Raw genomic sequence first — 18,721 nt, forward strand, 5'->3', positions numbered from 1 at the left:
CTGTGGATTTTCGGCAAGGCCTCCCGTAGCGAGAGGCGGAAACGAGTCGGGCTGACGGTGGAGGGGATGGAATTCCCTTCTGTGCTGTGTTCTCATCTGAGTCCGTACGAAGCAAACACAGTAAGTTTCTTGTCTGTACGCACACGGCGGTGCGTGTCGTCTGCAGAGCCTTGACTGCACTTATTTTACAAGTGCTGCTGTGTGGGGGTGTAATCAGGTACCAGAAGAGCAGGGGACGACTCAGAAATCGTTTTTTGCAGACCTGAAATACAGAGAAGCCCTCTGCAATTTCTCCAGGTTCCTGAAGCAGGATCCACGTGCGTAGGAGCCCCGGGGACGCTGTGAGCCCTGCTGGGCCCTGGGATCCACCGGCTCTGAACACCAGGGGTCAGGACCAGAGAGGCTTGGGTTCCAGCAGCGGTCTGGGGGGACGTCCCTCACACGTGACCGTGTCCACATCTGCTCCTCAACGTACGTGGAAGCTGAGGTAGCAGCTGAGGGATTTGCCCAGTTCACTTGGGCTAAGAATAAGACTGGAACTTGGATCACGGTCTTCTAGTTTTGATTCCCACATGAGCTTTTATTGAAGTCATCTTCCACAAATCCTTCATGATTGCTTTTGCAGCTATGTGGAAAACCAAGGCTTTCTCGTGTGTTTCCCTTGCTATCTGAATTTAGAAGTCTTGGTGTTTTCTGGAACATTTGACATCCTGAATGAGCAAGGGTGGTCTACACAGCAGGTCTCCCAGCCTGAAGCACATGGTATTTCAGAGCCACAGAGCCCACGTGGCCACAGTCTCAGTGAATATGAGGGTTGTCGTGGTTTCTGGTATCTGGTACTGGAATTGGTGGGGTGCTTGGGACAGAACCGTGTTGTTAGGGATTTTCTCTGGGGAGTCCTTTCTTTGTCGTGCGTTGGAAAGAATTGGGACGGACTCGCGTGTGGCTGTCTGAGGATGTCTCTGGCAGAGGGCCGGGGTCCTGGGCTGGGTTACTGTCTCCCTGCCTGGCCACTTTCCTCTTTCCTCTTGGACTCCTTGGATTCCTTCCTTTGCGCTTCTCAAGGGGAACAGAAATCTCACTGAAGGTTGTGTTTGAAGTGACGCCTGGTGGGAGCCTTGCAAGGCCCCGCACGTGCCATGGAGACTGGCCGCGTTGGTTCAGGAGCCCTCCTGAACCCCTCCCGTGGGCCGGGGGCAGCGCTGGCCCGGGGAGGAGATGAGCAGACAGATGTCCCAGCTCCTGCCCAGCAGCCTCCCAGGTAACAATGTGAGGAACGTGTCATTGTCCGCCGACCTCGCAGCTGCCCCGATTTTGTTCCTGGGCGGCAGTCTGTCCTGAGAAGGTCACTGGGGGTCGAGTAGTTTGGCAGAAAGATCATAAGGCTGCTTCTCTTCAAGAGACCAGGTAGATTTGCCCATGTGACAGTGGTCACTGCCCCAGCATGCAGAGCCCAGCAGTCCGCGACCTCTGCCCCAGGACCGGGCCCCCAGTGCACCTGGGAGCACCAGGAAGGGGCGCCCGTCTCAAGGGAAGGGGCAGCTCCCCGTGAACATTCAGATGGTACTTAGAATGGCAGAGCTGTGCACAGATGGGAGACGGATGGAGCCAGGAGGCCTCTTGGATGCCCGTCCCTCGATTCACGTGGGACCTGAAGCTGAGTCTCTGTCTGCCACGGGGTGCTTCGAAAGTGTGGGACAGAGAGCCACTCTCCACCCCCACCACGTTTTTGCCTGAGAAGGATTAATCTTTGCCTGCTGGCTTTGTGTGTTTTTGGAGGGTTCCCCCACCTCCCTCGAGACCCCTCACTTTGCAGTGTCGTCGCTCAGGCCCGGTCCCCACATTCTGTGGTCCGAGAGCTGGTTTTCAGCTGTGGCAGGAGTGTGGGCCCTCAGCGCCCGGCGTCCTGAGCTCCGTGTGTTCTCGTGCTGCCTTATACACAACAGGAAGGACCCCTCACTCGTTACCTCGGGGTCCCCCTGTGCGGACAGGTTGGAAATTCTAATCTGAGTTGCTGCCTATTTGACGGACGGCCTTTCCTTGTCAGAACATACTGTAAGCTACTCAGGATTTTAGTCACAGTGAGGGCAGCTAAAAATTAATGATGGAAATGCGCATACTGATATTTTAGTTTTTAAAATGCGCTGTTGCCGGTGAGCGGTAGGAGCGATTCTCTGTTGTTAGTAGCTCGTCTCTTAAAGCGCGTGTCGTAAGCTGTGTACTTTGGCTTGTGAAGGTAAATGTTCAGGAATCAGCTGAGGACAGGCGTACAGGTCCTGGTCTGTGCGCTGCGCCTGCGTGTCCCGCGAGTGCGTGCCCCCTGGGGACCCGGCCGGGTTAAGGTTAGTGGAATTCCGGGAAGTGTATTCGAGTTCGGGAGGTCTGTAGCGGCACTGAGATGGACAGCCAGACCGTGTGTGTAAATCGGGCACTGTTTCACTTGGCAGCTTGGACGTGCACGTTCAGCTCTGCTTCTTCCCAGAACCGCCCTAAGATGTCTGTAAACGCACGAAGTGCAAATCCGCAGGACAGCGGAGTGCGAGACACTGACAGGTTTCAGTGGTATGTGGGGTTGATGGTGGGGGTGCCGAGTGTAGCAGACCATGCCGCTTTCATGGGCACCATGAGGGACAGGGCCAGGCCTGGCCTCTAGGAAGCAGGTGACCCACGTCTTCCCCACTCCCCCAGAGATGCTTGTTCTCTGAGAAATAGAACTGAGAACCTTGGGATGTGGGGTGCAAGGCACTGAATCTGAGCACGTGCCCTGGAGAGTGAGAACAGCTCCAGCCCCGAATGACGAGCACTTCTGTGTCGATTCGCAAGACAGGAGACCAGAGGTCTCTTCTTTGGGTAAATGCAGCAACTCAGGTAAAAGATCTGCTTGCTGGAGGTCGGTCTGGTGATGACCCCACCACAGGAGGAAGACACTGGCTCTCAGCTCCTTCGGTGGGAGTAAAGAAAAAATCAAGAAAGTTGACAGAAAGGAAAAGAAAAAACTAAGCAGATTTTTCATGAACAGTATACCATCAGAACGGCATTTAGCTTCTCACCAATAATTGTCATGGGGAGCACTGAATGCACATAACTTTCAAATAAATCGATTTATACAAATGTTCAAAATTTCAAATTTGCATGTAATTTTGCTTAGATGTCTAAGCAAAAGCCAGTTCCAGAAGGGAGGGATGCTGTGTGGTGGTTACGCAGCGGGTCTGGACCAGCCAGCCCGGATCAGAGCAGGAGGGGGTCCTCAAGGAGGGTCTTCAGGGAAAAAGGCTGTCCCCAAGTTGTAGGTGATTGCCCTTGGGGGAGAAAGGGTTGGAAAGGGTTTTCATTTCTGTTGGGATAGTTTGAAGGAATTAGCAAGAGGTCCATTGAAAACCAAGATGATGGAATCGAAAGATACAAATATTAACCAGGAATAATGGAAAAGTCTAAGATAGAAGGGTATTCACAGCCCACTACTCACTCACGTTCCTAACGATGTGTAGTGAGGGCTACGCTTTTGTAAAGAAGTCGTGTGTGGTCTAAACTGGGCGGTGAAGAGGGATCGCAGCTCATGTTTGTAAACACCAGATGACCACCACTTCCCATCATGACTTAGCACTCCTCGGTTCCATCAGTTCTGTGCACCTGTTTGATGAAATAGAGCAGGTTTTCTTTTTTGACGGTCATTTGCAGACTCTAACTGGACAGGGTTGGCAGCTGTGAGCTGCTGTGTCGTCAGGAAGCTTAACGGTGTATGCCGCGGACGAAGTGCTTGCAGGAGCTCGCCAGGTGACTGGCGTGCGTGTCTTCCGTGCAGTTCTAATGCAGTTAGTTAACCTATCCTGTCACTAACCACAAACATGCCAGCAGGAGTTGGGGTGCAGCCGGGTGCCTGGCTGGCTTAGTCGGCAGAGCATGCAACTTTGATCTCAGGGTCGTGAGTTCAAGCCTCACGTTGAGCATGGAGCATAGTTTAAAAGAACAACAACTGAGGTGCAGAAATCAGCACAAGAGACATGCTACACCCCTGATATGAGTGACCCTATGGGGCCGTCACGGAAAACCAGGGACTAAACAGTTTCTGTTAAAATAGCCATTGCTGGTTTACTTTCTCTCTCAAGTATCGCTGGTCCTTTTCTGAAGACTCAGCAGATAGTGTTTGATGCCCAGCGCTCCGAATTTCTTTCCTTCTGCGCTGTAACGATGAAACCCTCCCCTGCTGTACTGACTTAGTTCTACGGAGATGGGGCTTCTTGCCGCTCGAGCGCCCCAGTGTCGTTGGCATCGTGATTGCCAGATCTAGGTCAGCTTTTGACAAATGCCCGTCAGATCAGTTTATCTGACTATTTTATCTTTTCAGGTAATTCCTCAAAGCCAGATGGAAATAGAAATCTTTCAGTTATTTTGCATCGAAAGGAGTAAGATTTCAGAGTTAAAGATTTTGAATGAATAAAGATAAACCTTTATGCACAGTCCTGGTTACCTGAATTGTGTCATTAAGATATCCTGTGAGATTTATTGTAAAGGTAACCTTAATGATAAACATAATTTTTAATTTCCTCAAGAATGAACATAACCCTTTCCATATGTTTGTATATAAAGAAGATTCTCACCCAGTTCTTTGGGCTCCATTTCTCTCATCCATGTTCTAGACGTGTGTGATATAGGGAGCCTGTGCTGGTGTCTCTAAAGGCTATAGTGTCAGGGCGTGAGTCTTCCCCTGCCTGGGACACTTCTCCCTCTCTTGTTCAGTGTCCATGATGTCCCCTGGCCCCTGTCCATGCCCTCGTGTGCCCTCACTTGGCCGCAGGCATGGCGTGAGTCAGGGCTTCATTCTACCAAATGATTTTACCAAATGAATTAACTCTGGCTGCCAGGTAAAGCCTTACCTTACTTTGCTGTTTCCCTTAACCCAGGGGTGGATCAAGCGTTGCCTCCCGAGCGCCGGGCTCCCGTCACTCCTGCTTCTTCTACTCGCTATCACCGCCGAAGGTCCTCAGGGTCACGAGATGAGCGCTACCGGTCAGGTAAGGCACCAAGTGGTCGTGAGGTCACTGTGTGGTGGTGATGGCAAAGTGGACGGGTGGGTGCGTGTCCGCGGTAGCCGCGTGGGTGTGGGGCAGGAGTGTGGTACGTTTGAATGTCCCTTGGTTGGTTGTGTGATCACAGGTGATGATATCCTGCCTCATAAACAGATACACTCTCAGGGGTACACATTAGAACTCAATAAACACTAACTCTTTTTACATTTTTAAAGATAATGTCTGCTATTGAGAATTTCATAACAGTTGAACAGTAATCTCTCATGAGCCAAATTTTGCTTTTTTTTTTTTAGGTGTTACCATTCGGCAGTTTGGTTTTACTTTATATTTTCTCAATTGCTAGTATAATATTTTCCTTCTCTTTTAACCCCAGGATTCCTGTTTTTCAAGTAATTTTCAAAAAAGAAAATCCTTAAATTTTCCTATGTTCTTTGTTTGCTTTGTGGTTTATGGTGCTGTGTAAGAGAATGCTGTCTTGGTAATTCCGTTCTATTGTAGCCATCACCCGGGTTTGGCTGGCTTGACTTTCTATCATTAATTTCATTCCATTACTTTCGCTCATCAGAAAACTTGTTTGGTGATTAATATTTTAATTAAATTTGAGAATTTTTTCCAACATCTACATTAAAGTTGCTTTTCCGGCTTCCCTAACTACAGTTTTTAAGGAGAATCATCAGTAAGTGTTGCTGGGACCTCAGTTCAGGGTTGATGTGGATTGCCAACAACGACAAAAGATAACACTTACACTTCACTTTGTATTTTGCAGAGCACTTTCACAAGTACTATCCCACTTGGTTTTTACAACAACAGGTGAAGTGCTTACTGCTCCTTCAGGTTGCAGAAGAGGAAGCCGAGGCTATGGGATGAGGCAGCTCAGGCAGTTCACACCCAGGGTGGGCAGGTCGACCACGCTCTTGGTTCCGTTTCACGGCTGCTTCCATTAGTGGGGGTGACAAGACAAACCCCCCACCCTTTCCTGTAAGGAGCCGTCTGCCTGACTTCCTGGCTGGGCTCCTTCCTAGGGGGGAGGGAGGGGTAGGGCAGACCTTACAGCATCAGGGTCGTCATCTGTGGAATCAGAGTGGGCTTGAAAGGCAGTGAAGGCTGAGTGCTGCCCCTTCCCCCCCCTGCCAGATGCCTTGATGTGGGGACAGTGTGCGGGTGGAATGAAGCAGGAGCTTGTTCTTGACTCTACCTTCTGTTTTCCAGAGATATTTGAACACCCAGTATGTATCAGGAGCCCCTCCTCATGCAGATGTTTCAGAGGCCTCTTTCAAATAGGCAGGTAGAGGCATGCACACAGGTGCTGTCATCCTACTATGAAATGCTTCACTTGTCCGGATGCTACCGTGTTAGTTTTTTGTGTATGTACACACATAGTCACAGATGCAGCAGTTGTAAGTACAGACACACACAGGTGGATATAAAGTCACATGTACAGTAGACACACATGTAAACACATGTCAATGCACACACAGCCCCCTGCGTGGTAGACACATATGTAGACACACAGTAGACACGGGTACACAGACACACAGGTATATACATGTCAGTGTACATACCACCCCCATAGAGTAGACACATATGTGGACACACAGACACATGCATGTAGATATATAGGTACACAGGCACACATGTAGACCCAGAGACATGTAAGTACACACAATAGACACACATTTAGACATACGCACATAGACACGTGTGGACCTAGATACATAAACATGCAGACACAGACACATGTAGACATGCAGACACATCGACACACTTGCAGGCACACATGTAGACACACGTGTGGACACCAACACAGATACATGTAGGTGTGCAAATACAGGTAGACACATGCAGACACACACACGTAGACACATATTTACTATCACCAGTATCTTTAGTTCTTACTGAAACCAGTCAGGTGTTGTTTTTTCCATTTTATAGATGAGAAACTGGAAGTTCAGGGAGGTGTGTGATTGTTCAATGATAACACAGTGAGGACCTCATTGAAACAGGATGCAGATCTGGCTTTGGCTCTGTCATCTGACTTCTTGCTACACAGAAGATTGTAACTTGTGTCTTGTTCTAAGCTCTAACTTTCTGTGTTAAATTTTTTAAAAAATTTAGATGGAAATTGAGACCTGGCACCGTCTGTTTCTTCCATTACCTCTCTTTCCTAATGATGAGGGGTGGGGCTGATAAACCCCTGATGTTTACCCGGCTTTTGCTATGGCATATTCTCCAAATCCTCCTGGCTGTTTTAGGAGACAGGCCAGGTGCTGGTTGCTTCACCGTGTTTCTTTTTAAGTAAAAGTCTGAGAGAGGTTAACAAAGTAGGGAACAGTGCTGTCTTGGCCTCAGGGGCATCTCCATTCGCTCGTGCAGGCTGCCTCCCATCTTGGAGAGTGAAGGAGTAGATGCGGAAGGAAAGTGTGAGCGGAGGGTGGTGGTGAAGGAGAGCACGAGAACCTCTAGCACTGCCCTCTTAGAAGAAAACTGCACCTGTCTTGGTCCAGCCCGCCTGGAGCCCTACTTCAGAATCTCTGTTCACGTCAGGTAGCATCCCTGTGGGGCAGCAGACGTGGGAACACCTGCTGCACTTGGGCTCTGTCTTTCCAGTTAGAACCCCAGATGTGGGGCTGAGCTTGGAGCTCTGCCGGCTTTGGGTGAAGGAGCTCACAGTCCAAAGGAAGAGCCAGACCAGTGACCCAAACACGGGTTAGCTGGTGACACACCTCTGCTCGTATTCCAGCAGTTTCTGCTGCTCTCAGGGTAAGATTCACATGTACCATGTCCACGGTCTGGCTCCCTCTTATTCCGTGGTCTTGTCTTTCATGTCGTCCCCTTTCTGCTGCTGCGCTGGTTTCCTGGATGTTTCTCAAGCACGTAATTGCAGTGGGGCTTTTATGCTGTCTGCTCCTGCTGCCTAGAATGTTCTTCCCTCGGATACACACATTGCTTCTTACCTTTCCATCACGTCTCTGCTCAAGGGTTACTGTTTTCATGAGCCTTCTCTGTCCACCTAGTTAAAATAGTACGACAGTAGTGCCACCTCGCGCAGTCCCTATGCGTCCCCTCCTGACTCACGTGTGTCCCTCGCAGTTATCACCTCTGACACTGTCAATCATCCATCTTCCTACCTACCTACCCGTCATCTGTCTGCCATCTAAATGTCTATCATTTGGCTACCTACATCATCAGTACGCCTCTCTGTCCATCTGCCTGTCTACCATGGGAATGTGTGGCTCAGGAAGACAAGGATCTTTTGGTTCACTCATGTATGCCAAGCATCTGAAATAGTGCCTTGTTGTTTTTGGAAGGAAGGAAGGAAGGTGAAGAAGCACAGTGCATTTGGGGGAAAAGCAAGAAATTAGGTCAGATGGGCCGGATTTTAAGGTCTGTTGTGTACTATGCTCAGGAACTTAGACTTTATCCTGACGATGTCGGAGTACCGCTTGAAGATTTTAGGCAAAGGCACAAGAGGAACACATTTAGGGTTTAGGGAGGACTTTGGTAGCGTTGTGGCCTATGAATAACACAGCAGAGGAATTAGAAAGACCCTGAGATCGATGCACATTTAGAAGATGAGTCAGTGTCAGCGAGGTCTGACCTCTGTTCAGAAGGTAATAGCAGCAGGACCTTGAGGCCGAGTCAGCATGGGCGTGTGTGAGGGTGGGAACACGTGGTGACTGGTGCATGCGTAGGCCCTGCGGCTGCACGGGTGATGGTCTCCAGCTCTGCTTTAAAGGAGTAAGGTTTCCATTCGTAGGTTAAAGATGGTGGGATTGGCCCTGCTGTTCACTTGCTGTGTGGAGAATACTATGAAGATGTTACTCCATACGGACTGTCTTCATTTCTACACATTCATACTCCTCTGAACCTTGAGTAGATAATAACTGCTTAGGTTACGTATGGGAGAAACCTACCCAGAGGCTCTTGGCTTGTGCACCTCGGTGGGGCTCTCATTTTCTACGATCAGCACTCGTGCGGCACCCACCCTGGGGGGAGCTAGTGAGGACCCGGGGGTCAGTATCAGCCTCGTTTGATGGTCTCACCACCTTATTTTCTGTTCTTTCCTATTGTTAAAATAGGCTAGTCCCGAGTTTTCTATTGAGACATTTCACGAATATACTGTGAATTACTTTCTCTTTCGGTGTATGTCCACAAATCCTTTAAGATGTGGTAACTCTGAAGAGCGTACTGTGGCCCTGTTGCCGGTGTGCGGGTGTCAGGATTTTCTGGTTTCTGTTTTCCTGTGCCTGCATGGAAGATTTAAGACACTCAAAAGAAGAAGTTCTGTGGCCCTCAGGAGAGTTTGGTTTCTAAAATTCTTAGACCACTCAGCTTGCAGTAGAATTACTTTGGATGCTTCACTGACCAAATTATATCAACCAAGAAGTAATTCTATTATCTCTTAGATAATTGCTCTAATTAACAATCAATCCAGTCAACCATATAGCCTCAAATTTAATCTCTCTTGGCTATACTTTTCCATTTCATTTCCAAACCCGTGGCCTTCCATTGTAATGAACTCCTACTGGAATTCTTTATAATAGTGTGTACTTCTCCTCTTTTTAAATAACTTTATTTGGAAACTTAAATTTGATTTGGAGAGTGAATTAATGAAGAGGCATTTCCTGAGTACCTAGAAAATGTCAAACTCTGTATTAGGCACTTTATTACTTTTACTTGATAAGTCTAAATTAGAACTTAAAGGAATTCTAGCTGTTTTTTATGCCCTTTCTCCCCAACCAGAAGCCCTAGAAAAGAACACTGAGATTTGTGTTGTTTCTATTTCTACCAGGACCAACGATGATAAGGAAGAATGTTCAAATAAACATGCAGCATACAGTTTCCTAATATGTTTAAAATGGTGGTTTTGTCTCTTTGTGAGCTGACAAATAGCTTCAGAAAGCACATCTCCAGGTCCGTATGTGTGCACGGACCAGAGTGGCCGCCTTCCCCGGGGCCCAGCCCTCACTCCAGGTGGAGCACCACAGAGCCCAGTGTCACTCCTGGACAGCAGGCTCAGACAGGCGCCAGGGACCCAGGGGGACCCCGAGACCCTCTAGGGATGTCTGTGAGGTCAAACTGTTTCTGGAACAACACTGACACATGATTTACTGTGTCCACACTCATCCTCCCATGAACGTACATGGATTTTTCCAAGGCTGCTGGACGTGGTGATACTGCGTTCTGACAGTTGGTGCACGTGGTGATTATGAAGCCTTGCATTTTAAAAGGCTTTTCAGTTTACTTTCTAATACAGCGAATGTCAAAGCATTAGTCCTATAAACAAAAGCTTTTTAACATTTTCACCAATTTTTAACAGTTTAAAGTGTTCTTTGGGTCAAAGAGTTTGAGAATCACTGCTTGTGACTTGTAAAAATGAAATTCTTCTTTAAAACTGGAGACATACTATGAACTACAAATTTGTACATGCGAACCCATCCCTGAGGCTGCTTTTGTGCTGATGACTGTTTAGAATCTGAGGTATGGCGGTGCTCAGCTGCTGGCCATAACGGCTTCTCTCCTGGTAGCCGTTCAACACACGTGCAGTTTTGCGTCCCGAGCGTTTGCTGAGCACTGTAGGAGAGACACGAATACAGAAGACGTTGTGTTTGCTTCCGAAGAGTGTATTTGCCCTGTAGTCAGTTCTTCCTCAACATTAAAGTTTAATTTCCTACATTGAGAAGGTTAATCTTTCTCTAGTCAATTTGAATTCACTGATTTTAATATGCTTTCCAGCTCTGCAATCTGATTCCCTCTGAACTAAATTTTTTCATTATTTATTATAATTCAGAAATAACGTATTTTGTTACAATAGAGTAAGAGAAGAATGCACTAAATCAGACTGCATACTCAGCTAAATATTCCCAGTGAAGGACAGGCTTATCTGAGTCAAGCTGCAGTGTCCAGTGTGGTAGCCAATACCCACATGGGACCTTATAAATTTAAATTAGTTTAAATTTAAAATTCTGTTCTTTTGTTTTACTAGCCACATTTAAGACAAGCGGCTACACTGGGCAGTGCAAGTGTGGAAAGTTGTCACGGCAGAAAGTTTTATCCCACAGAGCTGCTCTAAAACCAAGGCTGTGGGAGACTTGGAAGGAAGACAGAAGATGCGTTTGAAGACAGACAGTAAAGGCCTATTTGTTCAAAACTAATGAAAATGAACTCAATCTTGATATCTGTGCCTAGTCATTTAAACAAAATGGCATGGTTAGAGCTGCGTGTTGACAATGCCAGTGTGTAACAGGTCGTGCAGATAGATTGGTTGGGCTGGGGTGGGTTCCAGGCTGAAAACAGGGACACGTTAAGAGGCTATTGTATTTTGGGTAAAAAAAATAGTCTAAAACTTGTGGGGCGCACGGAAGTAGTACTTAGAAACTGATAGCCTAAAATATTTATATTAGGCAATAAGAGATCCTGGAAACTGAAGAAACAAGGATTTAATTTAAGAAGTTGGAAAAGGAAAATTGAGTTAAGTCCACATGAGGGAGAAATGAGAAAAAACAGAATAAGATATGGAGTAGAGGAGATAGTCTTGGCTCCATGCCAGCATGCCTCAGAAGCATGAACTTGGTCATATGGATCCTTACAACAAGAAGGAAGCTTAGAAATGGAAACCAGCCACTTGAAGAGTTCAGCTGGATCCCAACTTTGATCTGTCAGCAAACTGAGGTCATTGGGAAAACCACTGCTCCAAAACCGGGGGCGGGGGGGGGGGGTAATGTCAGTGGATAGATGGACACCCTAGAGAGAATGTAAAGGCTGTGCTGGAAATCGGAGACACTGTGACAGAAATGACGAATGGGCTCATCAGTAGATGAAAGGTGGTGGGGTCAGAAATTCATGTCTACATAAAGAAAGGGGGACTGTTAGAGAAGGATTACACAAAGACTAAAGAGAATCTGTTGTTTTTATAATTCTTAATTGCTCTTACAGATTATAGTTTGTTCAGAGGAATGATAGGAATGATGTATTGGGTGATTATAAGCATATACAGTAGTGAAATGAATGGCAGCGATGTTCTAGGGGGCAGGAGGGAGGAATTGAAACTATTGTGTTATGAAGCACCTGTACTAACCTTGAGGTGCTGTAGTGCTCCTTGAAAGTGACCTTGGAGTATTTGTAAATGCATACTGTGAACTTAAGAACAACCACTTGAAAACGTAAAAATGAAGTATAATTGATATACCAAGGAGTAAAAGTCAGATCATATACAATACTCAATTAAAACTAGAAAATGCAGAAAAAGAGTGGAAGACAAAGAACGAGTACAATAAATAGATAATAGTAACAAACATGTTAAATAATAATCCAAACATATGAATCACTTTAAATGTCACTGACTGAAATGCACCAATTACACTGTCAGAGTAGACTGGAGACACCACCCACTCTGTGTGGACTGTAAGACATGCACTTTCACTATGAAGACACAGGTTAAAAGTGAAGAGGTGGAGAAGAATATACCATGCTAACCCTAATTTAAAAAGCTGGAGTGGTGACATTAGTTTCTTATGGAATAAACTCGGGAGCAAGAAAAGTTATCGGGGATTACATATATAAAGGAGTTGATTCTCTGAGAAGACATAATTCTTAATGCGTACATGCTAACAAAATACCACAATCCGTGAGACAACAGCCATAAATCTGCAGACATAAATAGACAGATCCACAGTTACAGTAGAGTTTCAACATCTCTGTATCAGTGGTGGACAGATCCAGTAGGTAGCAAATCAGTTGAGGATATGGTTGAACTGAAGAGTTCAACTGAGTCAACTGGATTTTTTAAAAATATTTTTTTTTATTTATTTGTCAGAAGGAGAGAGAGAGACAGAAAGCACAAGCAGGAGGAGCAGTAGGGAGAGGGAGAAGTAGGCTCCCTGCAGAGGAGGGAGCCCAATGCGGGACTCGATCCCTGAACCCTGGGATCATGACCTGAGCTTAACTGACTGAGCCATGCAGGCATCCCAGAGTCAACTGGATTTAATTAACCTTTGTAGAGTATTCCATGCAACAACAGCAGAATACACATCCCCAAGCTCACACAGAACAATCACCAAAATAGACCACATCCTGGGGCATAAAACACACCTTAAATTGAAAGGAATAGGAATAAAAATATGCTGTCAGGGCACAGTGGAATTAACAAAAATCCATGACGGATGACCGGAGAAGTCCCACACACTTGGAGAGTAGACAGCATGCTTCTGACTAACACATGGATCAAAGAAGCCTAGGAAATTTGTAAAATATTTTGAACTAAAAAGGGAAAATACAAGTGATCAAAGTTTGTGGGATGCAGCAAAAATAGTGCTTACAAGCGAATGTGTAGCATCCAATGCTTATGTTAGAAAAGAAGATCTAAAATCTGTAAGCTTCAACCTTAGGAAAAGAGCAAAGTAAATCTGAGAAGAAAAATAATAAAACTTAAGAAATAATGCAATTGAAAAGACGAAATCAGAAAATCAAAGAAGCCAAAAACCACTTCTTTGAAAAAATCAATAAACGATAAACTTCTGACCAGGTTAACTAAAAAAAAAAGAAGACAAAAATCACTAATACCAGAAATGAGAAACTGACCATCACTACTTATTCTATGAACCATAAAAGGACAATAAAGGAACATTACAAACAACCCTGTGTCCACAAATTTGATTATGGAGATGAAATGGACCCATTCCTTGAAACACACAATCTGTTGATGGTCACACAAGAAGAAGTAGACAATCTGAGTAAGGCTATGTCTATTTAACAAATCAATAATTAATAACTTATCAAAACAAAGCACCAGGCCCAGATGGGTTACTCATGAATTCTACCAAACATTTAAGGAAGAGGTTATACCTCTCTGTATAATCTGTTCCTCCAGATAAAAGGAGAGGGAGTGCTTCCTAAGCATTCTATGAGACCAGCATTAACCTGATACCAAAACTAGACAAAAGCATTACAAGAAAGAAAAACTATAGGCTACTATCTCTCATGAACATAGATTTAAAATATTCCTCAACAAAATAGCAAGTCAGATGCAATCGTGTATAAAAATTATATACCATGACCAAGTGAAATTTATTCCAGGTATGCAAGGCTGGTTTAACATTCAAGAATCAACTAATGTAATTCATCACATCAACAAACTAAGGAAGACAACTCATAAGACCCTACCAATAGATACAAAAAAAAACATTTGACAAAATCTAACACCCATTCATGATTACAGCAAACTAGGAATACAGGAGAACTTCCTCAGTTTGATAACATCTACAAAAAACTTCTACTTAACATCATACTTAGTGGTGAGAAACTAAATGATTTACCACCAAGATCAGGAGTAAGGCAAGGATGTTCCCTCTTACCACTCCTTTGCAACATTGTACTGGAAATCCTAGCTAATACAATAGGACAGTAAAGAAATCAAAAGCATACAGATTGGGAAGGAAGAATTAAAAACTTATTCACAGATGATATGATTGTCTATGTAGAAAATCCCAAGAATCAAAAAATCGAAGTAATAAGTGATTATAACAAGGTTGCAGGATAGAAGGTTAGCATACAAAAACCAATCACTTTCTTATATACCAGCAACAAACAATTGGAATTTGAAATTGTCATTTATAATGTTATTTACATCAACACCCCCAAAAGGAAATACTTAGAACTCTAAAAAATGTATAAGGCCTAGATGAGGAAAATGATAAAAGTGATAAATCATAAGAACTATTAAATAAACAGGGTCCTTGTACATGGATAAGAAGACTCAATTGTCAAGGTGTCAGTTCTTCCCAATTTGATCTATAGATTAAACAATCCCAGCAAGTTATTTTGTGAATATCAACAAGTCAGTTCTAAAGTTTATATGGAAAAGTAGAAGACCCCAAATAGCCAACACAATAAAGAACAAAGTTTAGGACTGATACTATTCAACTACAAGACTTCATATAAAATGTGGGATAGTACAGACAGATATTGGTGAAACGATAGGCATATAGATCAATGTATCCTAGTAGCTCAGAAATAGACCCACAAATATAGTCAATATTTGACAAGCAAAGGCAACTTGGAGAAATGATAGACTTTTTAACACATAACACTGTAATAACTGAACGTACACACAGATCTTAAACATCTTTTTTTTTTTTTAAAGATTTTATTTATTTATTTGACAGAGATAGAGACAGCCAACAAGAAAGGTAAAACAAGCAGGGGGAGTGGGAGAGGAAGAAGCAGGCTCCCAGCGGAGGAGACTGATGTGGGGCTTGATCCCAGAACGCCGGGATCACGCCCTGAGCCGAAGGCAGACGCTTAACGACTGAGCCACCTAGGCGCCCCACAGATCTTAAACATCCTAATCCTTTCACAAAAATTAACTCAAAATGTATCATAGATCCAGGGTGCCGGGGTGGCTCAGTCGGTTAAGCATCTGACTCTTGATTTCAGCTCAGGTAATGATCTCAGTGTTGTGGGATTGAGCCCCATGTCGGGAGTCCACTTGTTCCTCTCTCTTGCTCTATCAAATAAATAAAATCTTTTTAAAAAATGCATCATAGACCCAAAAGTAAACCAAAACTAAAATTCCCAGAAGATAACATAGAAAATATAGGTGACCTTGGGTTTGGTGATGACTTTTTTGGTATAATGCCAAAAGCATAATCCATGAAAGAAAAAAGTTGATAAGTATGACTTTATTAAAATTAGAAATATCTGCTCTGTAAAAGACAGACTAAAAAGGTAAACCACAGACTAGAAGAAAAATCTTTGTAAAAAAACATTTCTGATTAAAAAAAACTAGTATCCAGGATATACAAAAAACTCTTCACACCACGAGTAAGAAAACCCACTAAGAAGTGGGTGGAAGATCTGAACTTACACCTTCCCAAGGAAGGTATGCAGATGGCAAATACACAGGAAAAGATGCTAAACATCATATGTCATTGGAGACATGCGGGTCAAAATAACAGTGAGATACCACTATTAGAATGGCAGAAATTCAGGACTCTGACATCAAATACAGGTGAGGATGTGGAACTGCCGGAAGTCTCTCTCACTGCTGGGGGAGCGCAGAGTGGGGCAGTCACCTAGGAAGACAGTCTGGCAGTTGCTTACAAAATGTACTGGAACCATGTGATCCAGCAATTGTGTTCCTCAGTGTCTACCCAAATGAGTTGGAAGTATATCCATACAAAAATTAGCGCATGGATGCTTATAGCAGCTTCATTCATAATTGCCAAACCTTAGAAGCACCAAGGTGTCCTTTAACAAATGAATGGAAAAACATATTGTGATGATATTATTTAGTGATAAAAAGAAATTAACTATCAAGCCTTGAAGACACATGAAGGAACTTTAAATCCGTATTGCAAAGTATAAGAAGCCAATTTGAAAAGGTCCATACTGTATGATCCCAAATACATGACATTTTGGAAAAGAAGAAATAATGGAGTCAGCGGTTGCCAAGTGCTCAGGGGAAGGAAGGGATGAAGAGGTGGAGCACAGAGGATTTTTAGGGTGGTGGATCTATTTAATATTACACTGTGATCATACATACATTATTCATGTGTTGAAACCCATAGAATGTACAGCACCAACACTGAACCCTAATGGTAACTGTGGACTTTAGTTAGTAATGTACCAGCATTGCCTCATCTACGTACTGCACTAACGTGATACGTCAGTGTAGGGTAAAATCGCGCGTGTGTGTAGGTGAGGGGGTGATGGGGAACATGCCGCACTTCCCCATCAATTTTCCCATAAACCTAAAATTGCCCTAGAAACAGAAATCCATTAATTAAAAAAATGAAATGAAGGATAATGGTAAAGTTTAGAGGATCAAGAAAGACAAAAATTGTTTTTGGAAACTACTAATAATATTGAAAAACCTGCAGTCCGAATACTGAAAGTAGTCAATGATAAAAGGAATTAAAAATGGGACTCATTACTACAGATATATCAGAGGGGAAAAAAAGGTAGAATAGTGTGAATAACCATATGACTGTTAATTTGAAAACTTAGTTAAATGGACAAATTCCCAATATAAAAGCTTAAGAAGAAATGGAAACCTTGAGTAGTCCTGTGGCCACTAACTAAAAGGAAGCAGTCACTAGAAACCTTTCCACAAAAACACAGCAGGCTCAGAAAGCTTTATATTGGAGTTATACCCAACTTCCAAGCAATTAACGTCAGATTCTATACAAACAGTTTTAGAGAGCAGAAAGAGAGTGGGCGCCTGGGTAGCGCAGTCGTTAAAGCGTCTGCCTTCGGCTCAGGGCGTGATCCTGGCGTACTGGGATCGAGTCCCACATCGGGCTCCTCCGCTATGAGCCTGCTTCTTCCTCTCCCACTCCCCCTGCTGTGTTCCCTCTCTCGCTGGCTGTCTCTCTGTCACATAAATAAATAAAATCTTTAAAAAAAAAAAAAAAAAAAAAGAGAAGGGATCCTTTCCAGTTGGTTCTAGGGTAGACGCCTGTGTCAGTGATGGTACCCAGACAGTGATGGAAAGGGAGAATTGCAGGATGTCATCTACAGAAAGTCCAGAGTCATCTCTCGATTTTTAGAAATAATGAGGGTTTAGTAAAATGGTTCAATGTAACCTAAACAAACAAAAATCCTATGTCTAGATATTAACAAACGTGAAAATGTGACTTAAAAAGTTGTATGTACAGTAGATTTTAAAATGTTAAAATTAAATGATATTTTTAATCCTCAATGAATTTTTCTGTTATTTCCTGGGGATCTTACTATTCTTAAAAATTCTTCCCAATAAATAATATGAAAAGATTCCATAAACTAAAACAAAAAACACAGAAAACCCGAGCATCTTATAAAGAATCTAATGAAAATTGAAGCAGAAGACGTGTAAGACTTTTATGACGAAGATGATAAAATTGTAGATGGAAGTGGTTGAAGAAGGCCAACTGAGTGGGCGCACTGCAATGACGGACGGGGAGTCGTGATTGCGCAGACGTCAGCTCTGCCATATTGGTTCTAATAAAAATCCCCATGGGGTCCTCCGGAGTCTGGACAGACTGGGATTTAGGTGGAAAAGCAGGGGCCAGGGACAGGCAGGAGGTACTAGGGACGGAGGAGCCACCGTGGATGTGCCCTGGTGGCTCTCAGCGTTGTGCTCCCAGCAGGAAGCCAGGCAGACTGCCTGGTCGGTCGCACGCGAGTCTGGTTGGTGACATTCCAGAGACTGTGGGGCAGCAGCACACGGCGAGACCTGGCGTTTGCTGCCCGTCGTCGTAATCCTGATGGCAGCCGACGTTTATTCGAGCACTTGCTTTGTGCCGGGCGCCGTTTTAAAGGGTTTTATGTGGCTCGTGTACCCTGGTGCACGGTTCCAGAGCCTCACTGCCTCGTCTCATGCCAACAAGGTCATTGGCCTTTGTTTTTATGATTAACTTTTGGTGTTTTTCCTGGGTAGGTTATAGCTGTTATAAAATTTTATCTCCCGTGTCATTCACTAAGGACAAAAGCATCAGTTAAAAGTGCTAAACATGGGGTGAGTTTATGATGGAAAAAAAGATAATTTTGCCTAGAGCAGAGCCTGGCACAATGAACGTGTTTGGTACGCGTTCGGTTAGCGTCTGAGTAGTGACATTGTTCATTCTTCAGTGGAAATAATCCCACAGGCAAAGAGCAAATAGTGACCCATGAGAGGCTCGGTGGATAATCGTGGAATGAGCTGCCATCAGACCGGA

The 18,721-nt window shown here is 44.3% G+C and overlaps 1 protein-coding gene across 6 annotated transcripts in view; it reads left to right on the plus strand.

Moving 5' to 3' along the window:
- DIP2C (disco interacting protein 2 homolog C) overlaps window positions 1-18,721 on the plus strand; it is a 395,318-nt gene that overhangs the window by 211,930 nt on the left and 164,667 nt on the right. For all 6 annotated transcript variants that reach the window (XM_026478673.4, XM_026478674.4, XM_026478675.4 and 3 more), the window contains one exon: window positions 4,902-5,012. In XM_026478673.4, the coding sequence (XP_026334458.2) occupies window positions 4,902-5,012 (111 nt within the window). The remainder of the gene's footprint in view (window positions 1-4,901; window positions 5,013-18,721) is intronic.

Source organism: Ursus arctos, unplaced genomic scaffold (assembly GCF_023065955.2).
Source record: "Ursus arctos isolate Adak ecotype North America unplaced genomic scaffold, UrsArc2.0 scaffold_30, whole genome shotgun sequence".
NCBI classification, from domain to species: domain Eukaryota; kingdom Metazoa; phylum Chordata; class Mammalia; order Carnivora; family Ursidae; genus Ursus; species Ursus arctos.